Source organism: Ischnura elegans, chromosome 10, assembly GCF_921293095.1.
Source record: "Ischnura elegans chromosome 10, ioIscEleg1.1, whole genome shotgun sequence".
NCBI lineage: Eukaryota > Metazoa > Arthropoda > Insecta > Odonata > Coenagrionidae > Ischnura > Ischnura elegans.
This window is the reverse complement of record NC_060255.1, coordinates 18,058,762-18,086,547: the sequence shown is the minus strand read 5'-3', so window position 1 is coordinate 18,086,547 and position 27,786 is coordinate 18,058,762. Positions and strand designations below refer to the sequence as shown.

At 38.9% G+C, this 27,786-nt stretch overlaps 1 protein-coding gene across 6 annotated transcripts; it reads left to right on the top strand.

The window, feature by feature from the left end:
* The first annotated feature begins 86 nt into the window (after positions 1-86).
* On the top strand, positions 87-26,981 carry LOC124166412. 6 transcript variants are annotated; one of them, XM_046543939.1, is made up of 9 exons: positions 87-411; positions 1,040-1,253; positions 1,379-1,430; positions 1,661-1,841; positions 11,123-11,250; positions 15,661-15,903; positions 16,963-17,043; positions 17,752-18,076; positions 22,116-26,981. In XM_046543939.1, exons 4-9 carry the CDS (start codon positions 1,704-1,706, stop codon positions 25,911-25,913), a joined length of 4,713 nt encoding a protein of 1,570 aa, XP_046399895.1. In that variant the 5' UTR covers positions 87-411; positions 1,040-1,253; positions 1,379-1,430; positions 1,661-1,703; the 3' UTR covers positions 25,914-26,981. The 6 variants fall into 6 exon arrangements, with proteins under 6 accessions (XP_046399895.1, XP_046399892.1, XP_046399894.1 ...); XM_046543936.1 differs by having other exon boundaries at positions 1,379-1,463; XM_046543938.1 differs by lacking the exon at positions 1,040-1,253 and having other exon boundaries at positions 1,379-1,463.
* The last annotated feature ends 805 nt before the right edge of the window (positions 26,982-27,786 follow it).

Genomic DNA, 27,786 nt, shown 5'->3' with positions numbered 1-27,786 from the left:
CCATATTAACTTGCGACACGAATTTTGGACAAATGACGATCGAAGCGCACGAAGACAATCGTCCTTATACAGGGTTCTTGGTTGTTGTAATAAGATGGATACCTTCTGACTTCTCTTGATATTGTGTTGAATTATCAACTGTTTTCACGTCATTTTAAATACAAGTTCATCCTTAATTGTTTTCTAAGTCAGCTCAACGTTGATTTACCCGATTTTAGTATTTTCTTTTCGGAGGATTTGTGTCATGCAATCATGGGAGTGCACCGCTTTCATTGTTTATTGTGATTTTGTGTTTGTTTACACTCATCTGTGTTAATAGTTTGTGTGTAAGTGCTGTGCATGAAGAATCGGGCGTCAAAGTTGCCCCGGAGCCCACCGAGCCATTTCGTATCCAGATTTCCTTGGTTTAATGTAAGATAACTGTTTATGTATACAGCTGTTTTTAGTGACTTTTGTTGTTTAGCAAACTGCCGTATTTTTAATGCCATCGTGTTTGAAATTGTTTTGAGTTGACTATTAATTCATTGGGTAACAAATATTATTCACTGATTGCCTTTGTTGAGTTTACCTGGAAGATAGGCAAGATTTTTGGGTCGGAAGTGTTTGGATTTTTGTGTGAATATTGTGTTAATTTGCTTCTATAAACTTTGAGGGGGCTGATTATGTGTCAATTTTTCGTTATTTAGGATCAATATTTATTCAATTCATTTCGATATATACATGTATATCCATGTTGGCGATTGATTACTGCTTTCATGTTGGTTGATGACGTGAATATGATTAGATAGTTATCCATAACAGTAAGTGCCAACAGCATAACTCTGCCATTGCAGTTAGATATGTTATGACCTGATTTAAGTTATTAAAATAATATAATTCTAGGCAATAATGAAGAACATTAAGTTGGTTGAAGTTTCCCTCTTTATTTTTCACCATTAACTCAAAGTAATTGTTTATAAGACTTAATGCTTGTGTAAACTTATACTACGTACTTTGGATTGAATTTATTATTCAATCTATGTCATTATCTCGATTTCAGTAGCCGCGTTTATAATGCTAGCATACGGGTAGTGCATTGTGGCGACGGGCGGATTAATAGTGCTGCCATCTTAAAGGAAGCAATGCAACACACTTGTTCAATATTTCGGTCGACATCACGGTTTAGCTAAGAGATGGAGCTGGCACATATTTACGGGAATAATACCCTGGTCTGTTTCAAATAGTGGCACCGTAGCCCCTTTGAGTTGAGAATGGTAAACATTACATTTTTAAACTCTGCTACAGTCATTTTTGTCAGTTGATTCCTCTGGTTTGTTGGATATCAGAATAAAAGGTGACCTTGCTGTAGTTACGTGTTAGCATCTTTCTTGTATTGCAGTTAATGCTCGACGGTTTTCTCGCCTCCTTTAGTAACTTTTTGTCCAGAGAAGGTATGATTTGAAACTTCCCCTATGGTGTGCTGTGTAAGTTATACGCTTTTTATGAGTTAATACCCTGAGTTTGATGTACGGCCTAGAGTTAATTTCCTAAGGAAAGAAATTTGACCTGAGGGTGTGTGAAATCCAAGAGTTATACCCCTTAAATGTGATAGAGATGTACTTCTAGTTTTTAGCTTAATCGCATTATCTACAGTTTTCCTAATTTATATATCGTGTTTTAGGATTGGGTGAATAATATTTGTTGATAATGCAAAGGCAGTCATAATGTCGGATCCATTGTCATTGAAGCTTCTGAAGGTGGACAACTGGGGCATATTTTTTCTACAACGGCTTCAAGAGTCTTTTGCAAAAAGCAATTTATGTGACTTAACTCTCAAGTTTTCCGGTGAAGCTAAGTTGAAGGTAAGTTTATTGGTTTTATATATGATGTTTTTGAAGCTGGTATTGTACGATTCCCTTCGATCTAGCCTTTCATATTATCGTATAGATCCTGGAATGTATCATTGCCTTGCTCGCCTTATCCGAAGAAATTTATTTTTACCGAGCTGTCCCAATGTTACGGTATATAGTTCGGGCGAGCACTGAGAAAATATTTGCATGATGTATGAGAAGGAAATTGGTGATGATCAATACCTGCATGAATAGGTCGCTTGATTGCTCCATTTACATTCAATGTCGACCGCTGATATTTATTGAGAAAAATTAATCAATGAATTCGCTCTCATATTATTATGATTTCTCCATTATTTATCTACACTTATTCTCATTATTTATGATTTCTCTTCTAAGAAGTTAATTTAGTCTTAAGTGTTCTTGAAAACAACTTGCGTAAATATTATTCAGATATTCATCTCATTCATTATTGTATTCACCCCTAAAATTTCTTTAAAAATATCTAAAAAGTCATAGTTGGATTGAATTCACTTATTGGCTGCAATTAATTGAATAGGTTGTTAAATTATCATTTGATAACTTGTATACTTAAAATTATGTATGAACTGTTAACTGAAAATTTAAAAGAACACTACAACCTAACTAATACAAAACAATATAATGTATGCTGAATTAAAGAATTATGTATGATCTTAGGTTTTCCCGGCGTATCAGTTGCAGAAAAGTTTCTAGGGTTTTCCACTGGTTGATGTCGTCCATGTCTCCCGACGTTTTGATCCGCGACTTGCTGATCGAAACGTCGGGAGACATGGACGACATCAACCGGTGGAAAACCTGAGAAACTTTTCTGCACCTTAATTAAAGAAACTTGGAAAGGTCATGAAACTGTCCAATGGTTTCAAGGGAGCCCACTATTAGCAAACCCACTTATAGATGTGGTGATGGCTGGTGTAACTTTGTTGATTTTTTGTCTAAGGTCCACCCTCTTCTTATTGTCTTGCCCTGATTCCTACATGTTCCCTAGCTGAAGAAAATGGAGACAATTGTTAATTATGGACAAAATCAAAATTTCTTCTACAGTTTAATATACTAGCTTAATATTGTTACTTCATCGGCCCAAGAAAATTGTACAAGTTTGACAAAGTACAACCAGGACTTGAATGCAACACTCAGGTGTTGCTTTAAACATGCCATTTGTTCTATTTATATTACTGTTGTTGCCTATAGATTTGCTCTTTTCATCAAATTCTAAGTGTGCTCAGAATGTAAACTCTATATGACTACTTTATTTTGGAACTTGTGTAATAATTTCAACTTCCCTCCTTCCGGGGATTTATTATAACCCACTGTAGGTTCATGTCAGGGTGAAATTTCAAGATAAAATGCCTGTGAGAAGAAAAATAATTTATTGGCAGTAACATATTTGGGGAGGTAGTGAGAGTGTGTTCAGAGCAGATGCTTACCTACTGAAGGGTTCGGATTTGGATGATGTGACATTTGGCGGTGACTTGACTATGAGTGATGTTTGGGCTGGGTACTTGGTTAAGTGCTTCCTTGGTTGAAGGATTAGTTGAGCAAGACAGAAGAAGTAGATGAGGGAGTTTAAGAGTTGTAGAGATGGTCATTCATATTGATCACTTGTCTTTGTGACAATTTATATGCTTTGTCTTTTCGTATCTATGCTGATTGTACCAACTCCACTTCTTGAGCAGATGTTCTTGAATGTGATATTTAAAATAGCTAAGGTTTTGGCATCTTATCCCAAATAATTCAAAATATCATTAGTACAGGTTCCTCCAGGACATGAACTCAATTTCCTATAATTATGTGAATAGGTAGTAGCCGTAAAGTGTCATGAATTAAAATTTATAATGTAACCCATGGTGCACCTGGAAAAAAGTCACTTTGTAAATTATTTAAAAATCACTTACGGAGCAATTTTAATGTTTAAAACCCATCTTCATGTTTACACCAACTTAAGGGTAGATGGCAATATTTTGGGGAACCATGTAACAAATATCATGGTGACAGAAAAACATTAGTTTAGTTCACAGTTTTTTTTGGCTGACTCAGGTTTTATGTCAATCCATGTCATTTCCAAAGTTAATATCTCAAAAATGACTGTTTTTCAACACCGCCATTAGTAAATAAAATTTTTTGATGCATTCAAACATATTTCTGTCACTGTTATAGTGCTAGGTCGATGTTGTAAACCAAGGAATACTGAAGTTACTGCAATGGAGACAACTCCATATTTATTAATTCCCACTGTGCGTAAACATAAATTATAATTCACTAGTCAGCCTCCTTGGCATAACAACAAGATCAACAACCCATCCAAAACAGTTACCAATGGCCATGTTACCTGAGATGCATAGCAACCAATAATTACGTGAGGCGTTTAGGGAGGGAAAGATGCCTAGACGATTCTCACCAAATCTCACGTAGGGGAGAGTGGGGGTCCTGGCAAGTATCACATATTTTGTGTGAAAAATCCGCAGAGGAAAAATCATTTCTCCTTGACCGGGATTCAAACCCGGATCCCTCGATTTCCGGCCGAGTGCTTAAGCTGGTTGAGTTACCGAGGCATCATTCTCCCCTGTGTAAATTTGTGGACTATACCGGACAAGGTGGTATGGACTGCTGAGCATATTATACGACTAGCAGTCCAAGTTGTGCGCATGGCACCACAGCTGGGGAGCAAAGCCCGAACTTTGAATACTGAGAGGGGTTCGCTCTAGACTTATTTAAGTATACCAGGACTAGCAGTGGTGATAACTTTTACGGAGTCACCCGCAATGCACAAATTGTGCGAAAAAGCCACAGAGGAAAAATCATTTGCCTTAACCGGGATTCGAACCCAGATCCCTCGATTTCCGGCCGAGTGCTTTAGCTAGTTAAGCTACCGAGGCGTCATTCTCCCCTGTGGAAATTTGTGAACTTATACCGGACAAGGTGGTATGGTATCCGGGTTCGAATCCCGGTCAAGGCGAATGATTTTTCCTCTGGATTTTCGCACAATTTGTGCATTGCGGGTGACTCCGTAAAAGTTATTACCGCGGCAAATCCCGGTATACTTAAATAGATCACATTTTTTTTTCCGCCAGAAACAGCGTAAAATTGCAAGAAAACTGGGTTGAATTGAGCTGGACGTGTTTCTCTATTGAAATATGACTACATTCTACGCAATAATATTTAAGAAAGCCAATGCAAGGAAGTATAGATTAAGGTATTTACACGGAAAATACAGATTTTGAACAATCTCACGTGAGATTAGAGGGAGGGGGTGGGGTCGAGCTAAATCTCATGATACCTCACTATGAGGGGGCAGGGGTCCAAAAATTGCCAAAATCTCCTCACGCAATTAATGACCTAACAACCTAACCGATGATCTAGCTCCTCTCTGGATCCGCCATTGTCCGGCAGTATGATGGGGGGGTACATTTCGGAGTGGTGTTTCCAGAGGCCTTGGATGTGAAGTGGGATGAAAAGGCCGTTGAACCCATCGTGCAATACGTTGGCAATTGAGTTTGTGTGATGGCCTCATGAGAGGAAGCGGCAAAGCAAGTTTATAAATAAATAAATAAATATTTTATTGGTCCCGTTGATATGTAGTGACATATATAGGCCCCGTCAATAAAGTGACAGTACATATATAAAGAAATTTAAACAAAATACAGCAATATTACATGTCTTTATACAAGTATTCTTTTACATTGTAAAAACAATTGTCAAGTAAATATTCTTTTAATTTATGTTTAAAACATTCTAGTCTTTGCACATTTTTTATTCCATCTGGTAAATTGTTAAACAATTTGCATCCCATATATGCAGGCCCTTTGCTGAACCGAGAAAGGTTGTGAGTACTAGTTATATAATTAGATTTTTTTCTCGTATCATGATTATGAACATTTTCATTTGTCTTCAAGTTAAATTCACCTCCAAAATTTTTTACCAATAATATTGACTCATACATGTAAATACAAGACAGAGGCATAATCTTCAGTTTTTTAAATAGGTCTCTACAACTGTCTCTTCGTCTTGCATTACAAATAATTCGTATGGCCCACTTTTGTAATTTGAAGATTCGTTCGGATTTAGGGGAATTTCCCCATGCTACAATGCCATATTTCAGTCTACTATATATGTGAGCATAATATAGCGTGATGGCTGTGTCAGTATTTGTTAATATTATCATTCTTCTGATCAAGTAGCAACCAGAGGCAATTGAAGAGGCAAGATAGTCAATATGACTGTCCCAACTGAGGCTTTCATTTAAATACAAGCCTAGGAATTTAGTATCTGTGGTACGTCTAAGACTACTGTCCATAAACTTTATGTATGGACTATGGTCAATTTTTTTCTGAAATGGATGAAATAACATATAGGATGATTTAGTCTTATTTATTACAACCTTATTCAGGGAACACCATCTCTCCATATTTGAGACAGCCTCCTGAGCTGGTAGAACAACATTTCCTGCCTGCTTTATCAAATGATTGGTATCATCTGCATACATAAATACTTCACCATTTAACGAGTTAGGTAGGTCATTAATATAAACCAAAAATAGCAGTGGTCCCAGGATGGAGCCTTGGGGAACCCCTCTGACAACTTCCCGATAGGAGGAAGACCATTTTTTCATATTACTACTAGAAATAGTTACACATTGCATTCTCTTTGACAGGAAAGATTGTATTAAATCTGCTGCAATACCTCTTAGCCCATAGCAGTGAAGTTTATGAAGAAGAATCACATGGTCAACCGAGTCAAAAGCTTTCTTAAGATCGTAGGATATGCAGAGTGTGTGAACGTGCTTGTCTAGACCATCAAGTACAGAATCAAGAAATTTGTAAAAAGCAAGCTCAGCAGAATGCCCTTTTAAGAAGCCAAATTGGGACTTAGATAAGATACTATTTTTTATTAGAAATTCCATTATTCTGTTAGCAATTATAGTTTCAAATATTTTAGAGAATACAGAGATTTTTGATATAGGGCGATAATTATCCATTACCTCGTGATCCCCATTTTTGTATAGAGGCATGACAACTGAAAATTTCAATTTCTCGGGAAATACACCTGAAGACAGAGAAGCATTGATAATGTGGGTAATGGGAGCTAAAATATATTTACTGCAGTTCCCCTTAAGGAGTGAGCATGGCACCTCATCCCAGCCAGCTGAAAATTTTTGTAAAAAGTTCTACTCATAGTTCTAAAAAAAACATGTTTCTCAAAACTCTATGCAATCAGTGGCGGATACAGATGGGGGGCGCAGGGGGCGCGCGCCCCCCCCCTTGCGGGTCCGCCTGTATTGCCGAACATTGCAAAACCACAATTGTAGCTTTTTTTATATCATAAGATGTCATTGTCTTTTACATGTTTATAATCACTTTAAATAAAATTTTCATATACTTTGCCTGTGACTTGATCATATTTTATTACGATAAAAGTAAAGACAATTCCAGATATGTTGCGCCCCCCCCTTGAGTTTTTTCTGTATCCGCCACTGTATGCAATAGGATAGTTTCCTTCATCAAAGAAAACGAAAGGCATTGATTGCGATTCGTTACCCACCATTAGTGTATTCATGATATACAAATGATTTGGTTTTTGGAATCCCAGTTTAGACGAATGCTAATGGCCAGTTTTAACCTCATTTGAAAAAGGCCAGATTGGTGGCCATGCGATGCCACTCCACGTGACGTCACAGGGACCTAGATGCTATACGAGTTGTCAGAAATTTTACATTGTCTGATTACCAATGCATGTGGCACTGAGCTCAGGGAAATATCTCTCAATAATCACTTATTAAAATTGCCTATGGTCGGAAAGTTTTCTTAGTTTTATAGGGTATCAATAATCTTTATTTAAGCCAAGCGCTACCTGCTAGCAGCCTGCATCGTAGCGGTGCTTATAGCCTCACACCAAGGTGGCCTCACATAGCGGCAGCCAGAACCAGAATGACGTCACACGGGTTTTTCCCAGCATTCATACTTCCGTCGCATTTTCGCACACTTGAAAATGTTCACTTTTCATTTGATCGCGTAAATAGATATTGCTATTAAAAAATCTAAAAGCGTGAAACATGTACTCCAGAAGTAATAATCTTTCGATTTAGGCCATTAAAAAATATAGGAAACCACCCTATTGTAAGTCACCATGGCTCTCTCGTCCTTGTCGTCTGAAGGAGTACAAGGAAAGTCGCGAGAAAAAGGAAGAACTTGCATGTTGGAGGAATCACACTTTTATTGTTACTTCATTTGCATACCCATGCCAACTGCCCCGCTGAGCCTTCATCCTTCTCTTGTCAGTGCTTCCGTTATTGGATCGGGTGCATGTCAAGATCCTGTTCACAGAATGTCTTACCTTATGTTGTAGAGGGTTGGGTGGTTGGGAACGAGGGTACGAAAAGGAAGGAGGAAGCACTGAGTTTGGATTGGAACGGAAATGAGGCAAGGAATACAACAGCACATCCACTCCCCCAAAATTAAAAATTTACAGACATGAAAATTTTAAATTCAATCAGGTCAAAATATTGAGTTTTTTTTAAACATAAACAAGGAAAATCAAAATCAAAACCAAGCATTAAAAAAATGAAACCAACGCAAACATATCGTCTCCTTTTGTCATCACTGTCACAATACACCCCTAGGGACACTTTCAAAATCACACAAAGAAAATCAAAGAACACAAACATAATGAGAACAAACAACCTCATAATTTTCTGCCGTGATCGATGGTTACCCTACCTTGACCTTAGTGGATTTAATTGGTTAGTACTACTACCCATACAAATATAACATAGAAAAAAATTATTCACTACTCTATAATGCAAAGCTCTCCTACCTCAGGACACACCAAACCATCCTTAGCTTTATCTGAATATTATTATCCTCATCATCATTCTTCTGTGTAATCACAGCACGCACGTTCCGAGCTACCCGGGCTTCCGGGCTAGTCCCAGTATACTTTAAACTAGTCAAGAGCGAACACCTCCTTGTGTTCTATGTCTGGGCCTGCTCTTCAGCTGTGGTGCTGTGCACACGATTGGACTGCTTGTGGCATCATATGCTCTGCCGTCCAGCAACACCTTGTCCGGTAGTGTCCACAAATATCCACAGGGGAGAATGACGCCTCAGTAGCTTAACTGGCTAAAGCACTGGACTGGAAATCGGGGGATCCGGGTTCGAATCGTGGTCAAGGCGGATGATTTTTTCTCTGTGGATTTATTGCACGATTGTTCATTGCGGGTGACTCCCGTGAAAGTTATCACCGTGGCTAGTCCCGGTATACTTTAAACTAGCACAGTAGCTCTTCAATTGTTTAGCTACTGGACAACCAAAAGGTGGGTCCACATTTGTGACATTGCTATGTGAGCACTTCAGCATTTACTCTAAAAATACACATTTTGAACAATTCATGTGGGATTAGAGGGAGAGGCTCAAGCATAATCTCATGGTATCTCACTAAGAGGGGGGGGGTCGAAAATTGCCAAAATCTCCTTTCATAATAATGGACGCCCTGTAGAGGGTATCCAAGGTGCATTTACCTTTGCAAGTACATGTGCGCAGGTTCGCAGCTAGGAATGAATGCTAGGAGGGGGGGGGGGGTTTAGGAGCAACTAATACTGGAGAGTATGGAATATGGGAGGTGCGGGTGCTTTCCCCCGGAAAATTTTTAAAATAAATGTTTCACAATGTTGAGTTTTACGACTTTCTGAGGGTTATTTTATTAATCCTTGCACTTTTCTATAATTTGTATTTATCCAATTATGTATAATAGATTAAATTTATAGATAGAGTTCTGGAGGGTTTCATCCCCCTTGCTGCGCCACTGCATGTGCTTACATATGTTGGGAAGGATACACAAAATTAGAACGGGCTACTTCCTAGACATGCATTTCCTCAATTTTTGTTGTATATGTGGTACAATTTTGATGGTGAATGTGTTTACATATGTATGAATACAGGCAAATGCATTGTGTAGTCATGCCTATCAGGTATGAAAGTGCCTTCTAAATGACATACAAATGATAGTGTCATTGGCTCCAATCCCTCTTATACTAGAAATACTGATTTTAACTCATGAATACTTAATATGCTATTAATTTTTAACCCATTCCTGTGCAAGCATGCACTATCCTTGTAAATTTGCAAGCTCCATGTGGTCATAGAGTAGCAGAGATGTTCTATTATTGTTTTCTATCTGTTCAGAAACCTTTATCATGTGAAAAAAAAATGACTCAGCTGTTTCCATTTAAGGGAACATAACCCCTGTGGATATTTGCAAGAACCTAAATGCCATTGGGTATAGACTTTGGATTTGAGAAAGTTTTAGATTCATACAATCTCTAACATAAACTGAATTTTTTACCCAACACTTAAAACACCCAACTTATATGAACACTCAAGTTATTATCAAGAGCACATTAAGTTTGCCTTTTAGGTGTACATTATGGATGGTTTATCATTGTTAAACTTTATATAATTGGTTAAAATCTTTATTTTGTTCCCCCAATAGTGTTAAAGTTAAACACTCATCATTGCACGATTTGGCATCGGAAGTTCATGACGAACTAGACTCATCATTTCAATGCAAGGGTTAATGTATTCATTGAGTAGTTGGCTCTAAAAAGCATGATCATTTGGATTTTTGATCACAGATCATCTGTATTGATGTCCATGGATGTGCCCCCAGAAAAGTCTGCCTATGGCACACAAGATGTAAATTTTATTGCCTGATGTAACTTTCACTTTACACGAAATTCTTGTAACACAATACTTTGGGAGCATATCTTTAGTTTTGATGAAATCATCTCGGGTTTGGCTTGGGGCAAGGCTGCTCAAGGCTAACATTTCGATGAGAAAATCCATCGTTGTCATCAGGGCGAAGACTGACTGCTGAGTTTGATCCACCCCAGGTTTTTATTCTGAGCTGGCCAAAGAACGGTTGAGAGTCATTCTAGGTCAGCTGTCTCAGGCAACACCCTTGAGTCTATTTGAATCGGCCGCCCAGCAATGGGTCTCAATCATCCTTCGGCGAGCTAAGAATAAAAAACTGGGGTGGACCAAACTCGGCTGTCAGTCTTAGCCCTGATGACGATGAGGGAGTTTCTCATCGAAATGTTAGCTTCAAGCTACCTTACCCAGTGCCAAATCCAAGAAGATTTCATCAATAGTATTTGCTGGTAAAGTTTACGATCTATATTTACCTTTTAGTGAAGAGTGTGTACCTGTATTTTTAATTCATAGGTATTTTTGATGCATTAAAAGACATTTCTCCTGTTTCAGGTACATCGCCTTGTTTTGAATACTTGTACTGAGTACTTCCTTGGCTTGGAAAAACAAGGAAACAATGAGCCTAATTGCTTGCAGCTGCCAAATGAGCTTCATCCAGATGTGGTGTTGCCAATCATTAAGTGAGTGCAGATTTTTAAAATATATATTTGTATTCATTCTAGCAACCATATTTGTCCTCATAGATTGATGATGGTAGCTCACACAGTAGTGTACTAGAATGGTGAATTAACGCAAAATGTCATTGTTTTGCTCCTTTAAAAAGAACTTGTTACTGTAGTAGATAGACTAAATTTTAGCTGGGACAGATGGTTGGACTCTATCTGTTGTTATCACTCAATGGTGGACATTGAAGGACTTTTGTTATTTGATGTTCCGAACTTGATAGTACTACGAGGTCTCATCAAGACTAGCGCCAAATTGCACCTTCTCACATTGTGCAGACAAGATTCGAATTTCGTGGTTCCAAGTGCTTAAAGGGGCACATATTTTTGTAGGCGAGGTTACCCTTAAGTAAATAAATAAGCTCATTTTCAGCCATTATCATCAGTCGTGGTTGCTCAACTTTTCTTTTTGCTTCTCATGATGGTGAGTAGCCGAGAAAATCAGGCACACAAACACCTTCTGAAATCAGCATATGAAGATGTCACTTCCGAACTCATTTTTTATTTTAATGTTGGACTATGGATACAGAGTCTTTATTTTCCGGATAGAATGCTACTGCAGTTTCATTAATGACAAGTGACTGAATTAATGACTGAATTCAATTGAGATCAGAATGAGCAGAAGATGAAGAATACGATCAAGCGGCGACAAGAGTTTGATGGTTCAGGGAAGGGGTGGACTGATGTCAACTAGATTCTTTTCCAATGATCTCTTTTTGAAGCAGTTTGCCCCATGCAAACCTTGTACAAATGTGGGTTAACTCTCCACAAATGCTCTACACTATCATCTGATTGGCTTAATGCTTCTCCGTCTTCCACCCATTCCACTCTTTGCCTTCAACTTAATGGAAAAGATCCTGAAAATATGCATATATAATGCATATATAATATAAATGCTACACATATTCGGTAAGTGAATTACCGTTTGGGCCTAGTCTAGACATATTTTTTGCACCAAAGACAGCAATCTCGTATAGCTCTCGCAAAAGAACCTGTTGCAGTCCTGTGCGAGTGGAAGGGTAGGTAGTGGTGGAAGGGATGAATGGAAAGGACAGAGGGGAAGAAAGGTGGTAGAGAGAGAGAGGGAATAGCAGGGGAACCAACCTACTTAAAGAAAAAAGTTGAAGTTCAGTAATGGCTGTTGTGTGTGAAGTACAAATGGACCCAAGGACTAGATGCATGCAGGAGGAGGTGAATGAGGATTATTCTTTAAGTTAACACAGGAATAATTCTATTATGCATTCTTCATATGCATCTAAAAAGTATTCTGCTGGACTAGTGGACTAGGGAAGAATTTCAGGCCATGTGCCGTTGCCCTGTGATAAGATGGGTTTGAAGGCAGGCAGTAGTGAGTCACCCCTTACTCGTAGCGGGAGTGTTGGCAGCAATGAGAGATGGTTTACTGATGACGCTCCACACATGACAACCTTCCTGTCCCGTTCAAAAGCACTTAGCGAGTTTTGTGGCATAAGCAATAGGATTGCTCACAGCACAGCAAAACAATCTTTTGCAAGAGCTATACCTACACATTTTATTTATACAGCATGAATTTATAATTGAGGGCCAAAAATTTTGCTTCAAGAAATTAGAAGTGTAAAGCATAATTACACCAGACTCCCGATGATCCGGCTGCAGTTTATCTCTGTTGCAGGTTATCCGTGCATGATTTTCACTCTCGCTCAATATATTCCACGATCTTTATATAAAAATAAAATAGGACTGCATTAATGCTAGGATACAATTGGCTTATTGTTACCGTTAAAATCCCCTTCGTAAAACTGAAGCAATCGTGTGCTTGCTGCATTCACTGGACCACCATGTTCCTGTTTTCCAAGCCTCGCAGCAGGCGACCATGCTCCGTGATCATGGATACACGTCCCGCAGCAGTTGCCTCCCGGGCAACTTGTGTGAGAGACAACTATGTGGCGCGGTGCCTGACAGTGTCGTTTCCGACGTCGAGCAGTGGTTTTCAAGCATTGGTGCAAACCACTTTTCTGTAGCCGAGATCACGGATGTGTGGTTTTCGAAACCAGGCCTTACATGGAGCGTTATTAAAACGAGTACAACCATCTTATCGCCACTAAAAAGATTGCGAACTGGCGAAGAAAGTTCTTAATGAGTCCGGAAAGCACTCCAAAATAACAGAATAACTGCATAAATAATAATATATTGTTTGTTTTACTTAAATTATGAACATTACAAGACATTAAAGTGAAAGTTTGGGTTATCCGTGTTTTCCGATTATTGGTGCCGTCTCTCCCAATCATTAGTCCAGATAATCGGGAGTGTGCTGAACTGTCCAGGTGATGAGATTGTGAGATTTGTGCCTGGATTTTGAGTACGTACAATAATGTGTAGGCAGTTATGCCAATGAGCTTGCTTGGTGGTTTGGCTTGGACAAGTTGTCAGTAATAAAGCTATATGTACTCCGAGTAGTCATAACACAGACTTGGCCATAAGCTTGCATTCAACTTGTAGTTGACAACAAAAGGTGAAAAAAAAGTCAAGTGTGAGATCTATGTCCAGCTTGGAAGGGCATCGATCAGCCGGACGCTCAGCCCTGGCAAGCTCTCTATACTGTCTCTAACAGGAAGAGTATGACCCTGTACTTGGGTGAAGCTCGTCTGTGCTATCATATCAGGTTCAACTTCGGACATAGAAAATTTTTGCCTCTTAGATTTTAACTTTTTTTTAACAAGAGTGTTATGTGCCTCACATTAGGTATTGAATTTTAAAATAAAGTAAAATTATTATTTCTGATTCACACACTTGAATTTTAACCCTTTCGAGACGGTGGAGTTTTCATCTTAGCATGACTGCTATTCGGAGCCGCAATAGACTCTTCTTTCTGCTGGTACGGAGTATTTCTGCAAGGTATTCGTTAAGAAGGGTCTCGCGGATAATCAAAAGCTCTCAGCCCGAACCTTTTTTTACCTCTCCCAGGTGGGGACTCCATAATATCTTGGACACTGAGAGTAGTTGTGCTCCCTCCTTTCCGGGTTTACGACCCTACCTACGGCATTGGTTCGTGGTCAACTTATGGATTGCTTATATGTATTTGGCACATGGATAATTGTTGCTTGCACACAAATTGCAGACTTTGAATTTAATTCCTCATTTTTTTTAGCATTGTCAATTTTTAAACAAAGTTCTAATGTCAATATTAACGTATTTATTGCAGCAACAATTTCCATGTTGATGTTTCTACAGAACTCGAGATATAAGTTAATATTTATCATAGAATTTCTTTTAAAAATTGTAAACACTGCTCTAATGACAAAGAATTCAATTCTTAGCTAATATTTCTTGAGAAAAGAAGAAATATTTATTTCAAAACCTGACATGATAAACAATTGTATGACCACGGTCCCTTACCGCTAAGAGGGGTAATATAAGACGAGGGGTCCGGGTACCTGCTCCCGGATTTCAAGGTAAATCCTAAAACCCGCAGTTTTGGGTCCCGAAACAAAGACGTCTTACACCCCCGACCGTCTTAAAAGGGGGAGAGCTAGGAAACGTATATATTCGGCATTCATTCATTTGTGTAAGTAAACCTCCGACGTAAATATGCAGCTTTCGTCTTCCGGGTCAAGAAACGTCCACACATATATTTTCGTCTTTAGTAGGGAAAAGGTTAAAAGGATGAAATGTTATGGTGACAACAGCCTGAGGAGCAACAATATTTAGATGCTTGGCTTAAAGCAATCGAACAAAAATTCAGCTGGTGGGTCAACTCACTATGCCAAGGTGGTCTGTACAGAGACTCTCCTGTCACTGCAGACATGGTAACAGTTAGTTTATTGGCTTTAACACTATGATGTGGAGGGAAAGAGTGAACTAGTGCATTATTATCTCAACGATTCATAGCTACTCCACTATCTATTTTGTATCATATGAGGTTGAATTGTCTCAAGTTGAATATTGTGGTGGTAAACTAGTCCCCATTGGCAATTCTACCTGCGATGCTATCGAATTTGTTAACATTAAATGATAGGAAGATTGATGTAACTAATGAAGAACATAATCACGCCATCAAGCCTACACTGTATGCATTTATTTCTGATTCATATGTGGGAGGCCAATGGTAATTGTGTAACGTAATGGTATCATGAGGCACCACTTACCATATCTGTCTGAATATAGTCCCCCCTTTTTTCCAAAAAATCCCATGGTAAAAGTTAAGGGGGGGACTACATTCAAACGCATTTTTTTTACTTTTCCCAATACTGAAGCCTCAAAATTAGGGGGTGGGGACTATATTCTGAGGGGGACTATATTCGGAGAAATACGGTAATTGCATATTAAATCACTATCAATACAGTGTTAATGATGGTTAATATCACTGAAATGCTTCGCCATGTTTTACAGCTTCATGTACACTGGGCGTTTGGAGTTCAAGGAGGAACTTCAGAATCAACTCTACACTACTGCCAAAGAGATGAAAATGACAATACTGACCAGGCTTTTAGATGCACAATCTGTACCTGTTCCACCTGTTGCAAAATCACAAAATAAAAAAGTTCCTCCGCCCATCACTTATAATCTTCAAGGCAAGAAAGTTGTCCCCAAGATGGTGGATCCCGACCTTCCGGAGATGCTTCCTGGAAGAAAGTGAGTTCTTAGTTATGCTGTTACTTCCATTTTTTTTCGTCCCAAATTTTTGTCAAATCTTGATCATACAGCTCCCAACTTCATCAGTTTGCAGATTATCCTTGATTCTTTCTCTTCCTCATGCATTCATACATTTATTTTCCCTCTTGAATGCATTTAAGAAGTTCAGTGTAAACACTCAAGTTGGGCAATTTGAAGTATGTATAGTCCATCTTATTAACTATACATTTACTTGCGTCTTAGCATGAAAATCGGTTTATTTTTTTGGGTGCGAAAAACTTTGAAAAATTATCTCTCTCACGCATCACGAACCTTTAAATATTTTAAACAAAGTTAAATCTTTGTAAGTATAATCCTGAAATTTATAGTTATTGGTAATTGCAAAGCGGACATAGTTGCATTAATTTCCTTCTATAATTGTTTGTCTCCAAATTCAGCCTGAACTTTTGCAAAATTTTTAACTCTAGGGTTTGGGAAGCAGTGGTCAATTCTATCTTATTTTGAAATAATTTCTGATCTGAGGCCATTATGTAAGTACATTGACAACTTTCCTGCTCAGGTTAAATTTGATGCTGAAAAAGGTTATTTTTATCAGCCCACCCTAGGGTATATGCCATTGATGGTACTGATTGGATTTGCAGTTTAATTCCTCCTTTGATTGTATGGGTTAAATGAGGTTAACATTTTAGTGAATTAAGTACTATTAGAGGATCACGTGGAAAATGATTATGGATCATCAAAATGTAACCAAGAAAATGAAGCATAAGTCTCAATGAAGTTTTTATATGTCTTGATGCTGAGGAAAATTTTTTCTGATACCTTGCAAATTACTCTTTTGATCTGGAAATGGAGGCATTTAATGAGAGTTAAAATCATATTATTTTCGATTTTAAGTCTTTTTCAGTGTTTCAGTGAGATTAAAAGATTCAAATTGCTCCACCCTAATTACCTGTAACTGCTTAAATTGCACTTTTTGCAATAGTTCTAAGTATGCTGCGGTGTTTGATGCATAGTAAACTTAAGTTCTAAGAACTAATAAGGTGATATTTTGTTCCTTAGGCTCCCAATATGGAAGAGAAGGAGTGCCCCTCCAACTCTACCTGCTGTAAATGAGACTTCACATGTGGAGGAATTCGAATGGTATGTTGGAAACTTGTCATTTATATAATATTATCTAAGGAGTGGCACTGTCTCAAAAAATATTTTCAGATTTACATTGATACTTATGGACAAGAAAAATTAGAGTATTTACACAGTTATTGAATTGAGTATATTTATTGAAAGGTGTTAGACTTTTCTTTTTAATGTCATTATTTGGGTGTAGTGAGTAAGAACAGGCCGCAAAATATTATTACATATTGGGTCACAATGTGACATGAGTTCAAATTCCCCATAATAAATGCCTAAATCAATCAGGATTGGCTTAGCCTGGGTTCATTTAAATTAATTTTTTTCAAATGGCAATGACTTTAAACCCTAAGATCCTCAGGTTCTGGCCCTGTAATAATCCCACGCTGAAGTGAAACCATGCTTGTAAATACCTTAGTTAAAAAATGCCATTTTCTCCATCCTATAGCAATTCTTGACAAAAAATCTCAACCAACTAATGCTGATACCATTAATTTTAATATATGAGCTTTCTGCATTGAAACATTGTGACTGCTATGAAGCTCTCGAGTATTAATAACATTAGTCTATCTTGCTATAAAATAAAGTATGGATTTGATTGAGATATCAAATGGGTAATAGCTTATGCTATGAGTGTCTGGTATTCTTTTATATATTCTCTCTTTCATGCTCCGCTTATTTGTCTCTAATTGTCTATCCATCATTTGTTATTGCAATTAGCAATTCTCGTGAAGATCCACCGAGACCTACAAGATTTGAGTGGCCTGAGGAAGAAGAGGGGGAAGAGCTAGGTTTTTCGGGTGCGTTTGACAGCATATCTTATGATTCAAAGCCCCTGCAGCGCCCAAAGGAACCTCCTGTACCACAGCAGCCACGTACCAGCACACCAATTCCGGCAAGCTCTCCTGTGAAAACAACAGTGTCATTTGAGGAATTGCGGAAGACAGTTATTCACAAAAGGCCTGCCAATCAGTCCCCTACTGATACTCCCGAGGCTAAAAAGGGAAAAGTTGTCGACATCCAGGAAGTGAAAGAATATCTCCAGGTAATGTCTCCTTTTAATTTTCTGAAATTAACTTTTTCATCATTTGCGGGCATGGTTTTGATGCCCTAAGCCCTATGCCCTAAGCCCTATGCCCTTAGCCCATGTAGTCTTTGTTGGTTCTGATTTGAAATATTGTAGATTTGTCACATTATTTTCACTCCTGGTTGGAGTTCTGGGGGTGTGTGCTACATCATATCCATACATAAATTCATTTATTCTACTTTTCATCATTCTCATTAGAGCATTGGCTCGATAAATCACCTTTTAATAGTTCATACAAGCATTATCAGTAGATATGACTGATAACTTCAGGCTTTACTTTGTGAGACCTCTCCATATTGGAAATAAAGAAATAAAACTTTGTACGGTCCACTGTTATTTAATTATGGGCACGACCCGGGTTTCGTAACTTGGTTATATCGTCAGGTGACTGATCTTGCATGCATCTTATATTTATACTCAAAGTACACAAGTGACAGTGAGGACATCTATCGGAAAGGAAAAGGACTGGTTGAAAGGGCGGGGGTGAGGGTTAAGCACGGAATGGAATAGGAAGAGGGGGGGCTTAGGGGGAAAGGAGTAGCCTTGATTTGGGACGAGGGTTTTTCCTGTGAGGATAGGTATCTGACCAGCAAGCGGAGGGCGGGGTTAAAGTGGGTGAGGAGACGAGAGCCTCTTCCTATTCCATTCCGTGCTTAACCCTCACCCCCGCCCTTTCAACCAGTCCTTTTACTTTCCGATAGATGTCCTCACTGTCACTTGTGTACTTTGTGCATAAATATATGGTGCATGCAAGATCAGTCACCTGATGATGTAACCAAGTTACGAAACCCGGGTTGTGCCCATAATTAAATAACAGTGAATCTTACAAAGTTTTATTTCTTTATTTCCAATTATCAGTAGAGGTGAAATCAAATTAGGAGTTGAATTGTCATTTTTTATTGTTGTATAATTACTGTGGAAGTCCGGTTTAGCGAGTACGGCAATTTACAAGAATCATATTTTAGAGAGTGATAGTCATTGTACCGCCAAACAGCATATGTTTTACTTGTAAAATAAATCGGATTTAGGGAGGTCAAAAAGACCTTCCACAGTGTACGCTTAGTACTATGACAGATATTTCTCGAGGGCGATGCACTGCTGAGCAAGCATTAACTATTATGTTTTGCATTATCTGTTTATTAAACAATAAACACAAGATGTGTGTCAGATCTACAACACCTAAAGCCAGTTACGTCCAAGCATTTATGTGATTTACAGCCTTGAGTACGCTCCGTGCACTCCCAGTTTAAGCTCTTGTTTTGTTAGGCCCAGTTATCAGTTGGAGGGGAATGGGAGGAAGATGAAAGTGCAAGAGGGAGTTCGTTCTCCCCTCCCCCCATTTTCTTTGGCTGGCTTCATTGCTATTATAATATAATAGGCTACGTCATAAGAGCGGGAACTTACATTGTAGGGAAACCCTGATCTTTTCCTGTGTTTGGTATGGAAGTGCAACATTGTCGTAGTTAGATCGGCACCCTTATATTGAATTTCGACTTATGGAAAGCTAGAGCAACATTACCTGCCATTGCATGCTATGCGGTGATTTATATTTTAATATTTCATTTATGCATAGGAATGTAGTTTGATCAAGACATCGTCAGTTATTGCCATGTAGGAAAATCACAATTATTATCAAGATAGTAAAATAACAGTCAACATTAGGGTAGCAAACGAGGATTCAGCACTGCCAAGTAATCAACTGTAAAAAAATTTGTAAAAGCAGAAATACTGTGCTGATAGTAGAAATCCTCTTCTTAGTGACCAATCATAGTGGATCTTCATGATCACTTCTTCATACTCTCCAAAATTCTGTATGATTCAAAATTTTACATCATATTAGTAAAACTGTGACACAATTCTGCCCAATCCCTTAAATTCCTGTAAGTGAATGGCTTAACTTAGATGCGGGTTACCCTCAAGGGCTATTTACTATGCGAGCACAATAAAAAATTGCTATTTCCTTCACCAAATCCTCTGGATCTCATGGCAAGATTAAAAGCTCCTATATACAGACTCCTATGTCAAAAATAATATTCCGTTCGGAATTTTGCGATGCAGTACATGCATCTTCGCTAATCTGTTCCCATGCAGCGCTTTTATCATAGGTATGTAAATCACCAGGTTTATTTTTTTTGGAGGAACTGAAGATTTTGTACATCTAGTAAATTATTTATATCATCGCCATCGCTCTCCAGAAAACCCTCACAGTCCGGCCGGCGAGAGTTGTCCGTTACAGCCAAAAAGGAGGGGTGGAATGCATGGATTGCAGCCTATCACTGCGCCCAAAATGCACCTCACACCCTCGTCTAGTCATTCAACGTTGTCACATGCATATGAAGCAAAGAAACAAGCCTGAAAAACCAAAACAACCCCTATCTTTGAATGTCCAAACAAGGGATTGTTCCTTTGGGTCCTTCAATGTCCCTTCTGGCTCCTTTCTTTGCGGTAGCCTTTTGTTTACATGTAAGGTGGGCATTTCCCTTTCTTACCTGACAACCTTACCCCCTACCCCGAACTAGGCCCTTCTGGCTGTCATCAGACAATTCTCAGTGGCCAGATTACATTTATAGAGGGGTGAACTCAATGCATCCGATCCTTTGAGCACGATCCAAGGTAGAGGTCTGATGGGGCCTCAGCATTCATCATAAGAGAGCGATTGTAAAACTTCTATCATCCTGTCGAGTTGATGCACCCAATCACACGACAACGGAGAGTTGGAGTGAGGGTAAGGGGTGGAGCTTATTCGCTTGGAGGGATGTAGTGTACTCAATCTCAGGGGTGTAGTAGTGTCATGTGATTTGCTCGAGTGCATTATGTCCAGGAAATGTAAACATTTAGGCCTTAATACCAAAATTAAAATTATAGACGAGTGCAAAAGTAGCTGAACTTCAAAGACTTATATCAGGAGGTGGTTTGGTGTCTCGTCATTTACATTGTTCACAATATAAAAGAAAGATAAAATTTGTACAGTAGTGAACAAACTAGGAACCCATAGCTGCAAAAAACATTGGCGGAATGGGACCGCTAATGGAATCTGCAGTGTTCAAGTGGTTTTGTCAACAAAGGTCTGCAGAACTGTCCAGAAATGGTGTGATGTTAAAGATGAAAGCTGACTTCATTTCCAATGGGGAGAAATATCTTTGATCACAGAATTATGCCTTATTTCAGTGAGCCTTTCAACTAATTTTTCTAACTGACTGACGTACTGGTAAAACATTTGAAAATTCGATAAAACTGATATTGTCAGCAGGATATATTCGCAAAATTATCCAAAAACTTCCACCACATACCAAACATATTGATTGAGACTTGTTACGCTGTTTTTACAGCATTCTTCGGCAATCAAAAAATCCAAGAAAGGGAATAAAATCACCTAAACTGGAGGAATTAATATTTTATAAAATTGAAAATCCCCCATTTCTTTCTTTAAATATGTTGATAGTCAACTAGATTGTGCCTGATAATGACTCCTAAGCTGTTTCACATCGTTAAATACTGTCGAAACAAAAGAAAAACTATTAATACAAACGTTTATGAGACTTCAGTGGGCTTATTCAACACCTTTGGATACAACGAGTGCTCAGTTTTGTGAGTAATCTCCAAGGGATTATGAGCACTCGTTAAACAGGGCTTCTACTGTATTTGTAAATGATGTCAGTTATCTAGTATGTTGTGACTAGCCACAGTGATAACTTTACAGAGGCACTCACAATGCACTTGTCACTCCCCAATTCATTTTTTTTCTGATGTTACATAATTTATGTAAATCAAACAAAATATTATTATTTATTCCTATTGTTAGTTATTTTAGATTGCCAATAGGACTTGTTGAGAGTTTTCTTCTCTCAACTGCAGATGTTTTTTGTGGAACTTTTACGATCATTTTAAAATTGGTACCAGTTTTACTAAGAAATGTCTACCTTGTGTTATTCTGCTGTTAAACAACTTTGATTGCGTGAAAAATATTGGATCTAATATATTTTTTTCCTTTCCAAAGGAACAAGAACTGAGGAAAAACCTTGTTGACAATGAAGAAGAAGGAGGAACTGAGGATGATGACTTTGATGATAGTGTTCCCGTGGCAGACTTAGATGATGAAGAAGAGGAGGAAAAAGAAATGACCTCTGCGGAAGAATCTATGACAGTTACAGAAAATGTATCGCATGTTGAAGTGGTTGAACCAATTCCAAGCCCATCTGGTCCATCCGAGTCAGGGTCTTCCATGGTAGAAGCATCTCCTGGACAACCGCAGAAGTCAATTTTGAAGAGTAGGATGTCAAGAGAGCCTGACACTCCATCCAAACGGGTTCGATTTACACTGGAGGCCGAGTCACCAGAGGGGAAGGAGAATACCACTGAAGCCACTGTCAAGCAAGAGCCCAAAGAGGTCACTAAGATCATCTCACAAACTGAGTGCTCTCTTTCTTGCAGCTCGGCCAAGCCAAATAACTTGTCCAATCATGCCAAGATTATTTCAGAGGTTCTGAAGAAGTATCCCCACCTCGTAAAAGATAATAAAAACATCAAACTAAAGATAATGCAGAGGGGAGGGCATGTGAAGCCAACTGTTGCGCCAGTTGAAGGAGATGCTGGAAAAGTGGTGAGATCCAAGGTATCTTATGTGGTTGTGAAGTCTAATGATGCATCCAAGGGGAAAGTTGTTCTTAAAAGGGGAGCCTTGACAGAACCGTTGAGTGAATTTGTGAATCCTGAGGGTCAAAAGCCACCATCAGGAGCAGAAAATACAACAGGTCCATGGCTTTGTCATTCTTGTGGGTCCAATGAGCAGCCAATTAATTTTGAAACATATTATTCTTATAGGAAGCATCTTCAGGACATCCACATGGAAAAGATAGATGCTAGAATCTGTGAGCACTGTGGTCATAAGGCTAGTAAACGAAACCTATTACTCTACCACCTTTACACTAGGCATGGTGTGCCTCCACCAAGAAATTGTCAATTCCCTAAATGTGACCAGTGTGACTATGTGGCATTAAGTGAGAGTTTGCTGATCAAGCACAGAAACAATCACTCAAATTCAAGGGACTTTGTGTGCAAAGTGTGCAATGCAAGTTTTAAGAGCAATGGAGCTCTGCAAGGACACATGCAAGCCAATCTACACGGGGACCCCACCAAAAAGAAGTATGAATGCCCATATTGTAGGAAACCATTTGTCCGGAACATAAACCTCAAAGCTCATATCAGATCAAGTCATAAAGAAATTGCTCGGCAGCTAGAAGGGGATGATGAAAATCTTCCTGATGGCAAGAAAAAGAAAATGCGGCCCAGAATCCTTGACTCTGGGTCTACAGTTTACATTCAAGGCGGTGGGCCTTCTTCTGAAGATGGATCTCATCCTGAGCATACTGTTCTTGTTCTGCAATCTGGAGAAAAAGTTATTGCAACATCAGGCATGTTGCATGCACCAACATTAGTACCTTCGTCTGAAGCAGAGGCCCTGTCAAATGTTGCCAGTGGCATTGCTGCTTCTCTTGGTCTCAATGACTCCATGACTGATGTCTCAGAGAATGGAAATCAGGGCCACAGGCAAGAAAATGCTGGCAATTCTTGTAGTGCTTTTGTGATTCATGATATGTCTCAATCAGTTCATGAATACATACTGCCAGATATTATAAGTGGAGACCTAGAGGTGGCACAGTCATACACTGGTCAGTTGACTGAAATGGAACATTATGGAGGAGAAGAAGCTGCTACTTGTGCCTTAGACTCAAATACTGGTCAGTTGACTGCTGTTCAAACTGCTAATGGTACCACTCTCATGGATATAGCCAAACAAATACCAATTTTACTTGCTGATCCCAATTCTCAGATTCACGGGAATGATATGTCTGGGCAAAGGCTAACATTGGTCAAGGATGGGGTCACAATAGGTGTTCTTGTGTCTCAACCTTCCCACACCATAGGAAGTAATGTTGTCACTAGGGCTGAGGGCGAGGGTTCATCAAGTATCCCTGTGGGCATCAATACTTGCATTCCGAAGCTGGAGAAGGAAGGGACAGTTGGTGAAGGTGGCTTGACTGCTGAGCAGGCTGCCTCATATGATGGAATGCCTCCTATTCTTGTCAGGGAGGTTCCTCTTGATGCGACTGCCCCATCAGGAACGTCAACTGTCGTTCTGGTCACCCTGCCATCGTCTTCGGAAATGGGTATGCCAGTAGCCATGAGAGAGTCTGAATTTGAGGAGGCAGTGAAGTGCTTTGTCCTTGCTCAGGATGGCACTAGTATGACTGCAGCTCCTCAAATTACTTTGATGAATGCGATGCCTCCAGAGGAGCCTCCCAGGGAAACTCCTGAAAAGGTCATGGGATCAACGGGGAAGATAGGGAGGATTGGCATCCTGAAGAAGAAATCCTCTGATCCTTCACGGGCCATGAGGAGTGCCCCACCAACACCAGCCCCCATGTTAACAGGTGCCTTTACCACTGACAGATGCTCAGTCGTTCCTCATCCGCAACAGATTGGAATATTGCTGCCAATGGATGCGATGCAGAAAAATACCGGAGTCCTCTCTCAGCAAAACCAGCCTTCACAAATAAATATGGTGTTAAGCACGGATATGTCCACTGGTGAAATTACAATGGTGCAGACCACTGGTGATCCAGCACCACCTCAAGCAAAGCTGGTAGATCCATCTCAGATACCTATGAAAACCCTAGACCAGACAGATGACAGCGGGAAACCTCCAGATATCGTGCCTCTGGCTCCAGCTGCCATTCATAGTGAAAGTGTACAAGTGATGAGTGAAGTAAGTTCCATGGAAGACAGATCAGTATGTCAAGGAACGAGTATGTCAGAGGTGGCGGTTGGGCAGGACAATAACACTGGTGAGAATGGAAACGTAACTGTAGGATTAGGCATTAGTGATAGAAGCTCGTCAGAAGGTAATCCTCCCGTAACCAGTGCAAATGCCCACATTCAAAATTCAACGTCTGTACCTACGGAACATCTTCAGGAGAAAATGTTTTCTCAGAAAATAATGGACTCATCAGAGATGTCTAACCATGGGGAAGGGGAAGATAGTAAATTAGTCATTCTTACCGAAAATATTGTATTGGAAAGTATCAATCCAAAATTGGATGCATCATTAGACAACTCAGAAAAGTTAGTGCAAGGATGTACTAGTGAAGTACCAAATGTAATCAGGCAGTGTGTCAATCCCATGGTTACTGTGCAAGAGGATTCAAAAAGCATACCAAGTGATGGCGTCATTGAATCCAGGAGGGAGGAAATTGTTGGTGATGGCAGAACCATCCATGTTATGAGTGAATTGCAGAATAAGAGCTACATAGAGGTGGAAATACCAGCACGTACTCTTGTTTCAGTACCAGAGAACGTATCTATGCAGCAGCCTACAGTGTCGGTAGAGATGCAGACCATTGCCCAGCCGTGTCCGACTGTGGTTGTTAGTGACTCTGGGGTTCAGTTGAGTACAGTTTCCGCATCAACTGGAGCTCCTGTTGGTAGCGGCTTGGGACAAGAACAACCCAAAGAGTTCTCAGAGGAAGGGAAGGGGTCATCATTAACGGGGGGCATTTCTTCAGAGGCATGTGTGGCAATAACTACACTAGGAAGTTCATCAACTCTGCCTGTGATTGAAACTCATCAGGCTCCCACGCAAGTTCTCCCTCGTACAAACATACCCGTAGAAAGATGTAGAGACCCTGATGTACAAAGTAGCATACCTATGGAGGAAATTGAGCTTGAAAATGCTGCAGATAGTGGGAGTGAAAATTTGAAATTAGAACTTAGTGATGATGATGATAAGGTGACATGATGAAGTGTCCTTTTCTCTCACCTTATTGCACTTGCTCGTGATCCCATTGTTCCAAGTTCTCTTTGGGTCAGAGAATAATGAAGGGGAAATGTTGACCTTGGCTATGCAGCTTTAAAATACCATGAGGGTAGAAAGTTGCATTGAGACCTTAGTTAGAAGTTGATAATGTGGTTTGGATTATGGCTGAATGATCCTGTTTCTAGATCACCTTGAAATTTTCCAAGGAACCACAGTACGGAGGTATTTGTATTAAATTTTCATATGTAAGTTTTTGCAAAGGAAAATTATTTTGATACAGTGAAGTGAAGTTTAATTTTTGATCACTGAGGATGAGGTTCATGAAATAATTTTCCAAATGTTCAATCATGAATGACTAGGGTGTTTATAAATGTAGTTTTTCGTTGAATGGATTCGTGATAAAAATCAAGTCTTACGGAATCTTGTGTATAGAATTTTTTAATTTGATTTTTTTAATTTCTACTTGAAGGTATATATAGAGAAACATTTTTAACTAGGAAGTATTTTGTACATTCTTTCAACCGGTTTCAAGCATGAATTCCATGTCATAAGACAAGTTAAGATATGGCAACCAAATTTAATGATTTACTTGTAATTATTAACAAGGTTACAAACTTAGAGCAAAACTTTGTGATTTTGCACTGTATAAATATAAAGATGAAAACACATTATTTTCATGATAACTGCTTTATTGTATTCATGTATGTAGTTAATTACTGTAACTGTCTAATTATATTTTATGAAGCAGAATAAATGTATGCGTGCCCCTTGTTGTGCTAGTGAAGTAGTTCGCTAACCAAATTTGATCAGAAAGGTTAAGGAGACTGTATAAATCTTGTACATTTTTATCATGTGAATAAGATATCACAGTGATGGACTTGCCCTGCATTGATAGTGGAACCATTGTGATCTATGATAGTTTGAGTTGAGACTTGGCAATTTTTATTTGAAAAGAGGAAGTGACATTGAATGAATATAAATATATATATATATAAGTACAGATTATTGCTTCTGTATATCTGTTTCCAAATAAATATTTGTAATGATCTATATTTATACTTAAATTTCCTCATGAGAGAAATTTCTATATTTATGCAATCCTACCAATATGTGAAATTATCAATTTTATTCTTTCATAGGAAGCAAAGGAGGTAATGTCCAAGCATCATCTTATAGGAAAAACATTTGGGCACTTGAGAGCTGCTAAAGAATGAGTCTTGTTCGTCATTTTTCTATTTTGAGAATCGTCAGCCTATTAGTATTACATTAATTTATAGGTTGGGGGATAGGGTTATTGCATAGCAGTGAGCAGTGTTTTGCAGAGGAGAAAAAATTCAAGGATGTACTTCGCCAACATGCAGTAATGGAAGATTTGAAAATCTAAGTGCTGTGGATGGTACTATATTCTGTTTTCATGAAGTTAGTGCAGGAGGATTTTAGTATGTTTTTATACTGGCATAAGGAAGCTCTTTTAGGTTCAGATGCATGGAAAATCTATTTAATACTCCTATAAAATATCCTCGCGTTCGGTGACACAGTGAATAGAATTGCACCCTCTCCCTTACACTGAATGTGAGAAATTCGTACCCATTGCCATCATCTGGTGTGATATGAGTTTGAATATGATGTCATGACCTTATGCATATATCTATGGAAAGGGCATCACTCATCTTGCAATAATGTATCCTTCATTTATGCTTCTTTTCCAGTTACCATGTTGAGTATCTCCTATCCTTTATATGTGTATGTATTTCTTCTCTTTTACGTCCTTTATAACCTGTCCTCCGTAATTCATTCAGGTCAGGCTCTGTAATCATTTCCTGCTTCTTGTCCTTCCATGATTGTTACCAATGTG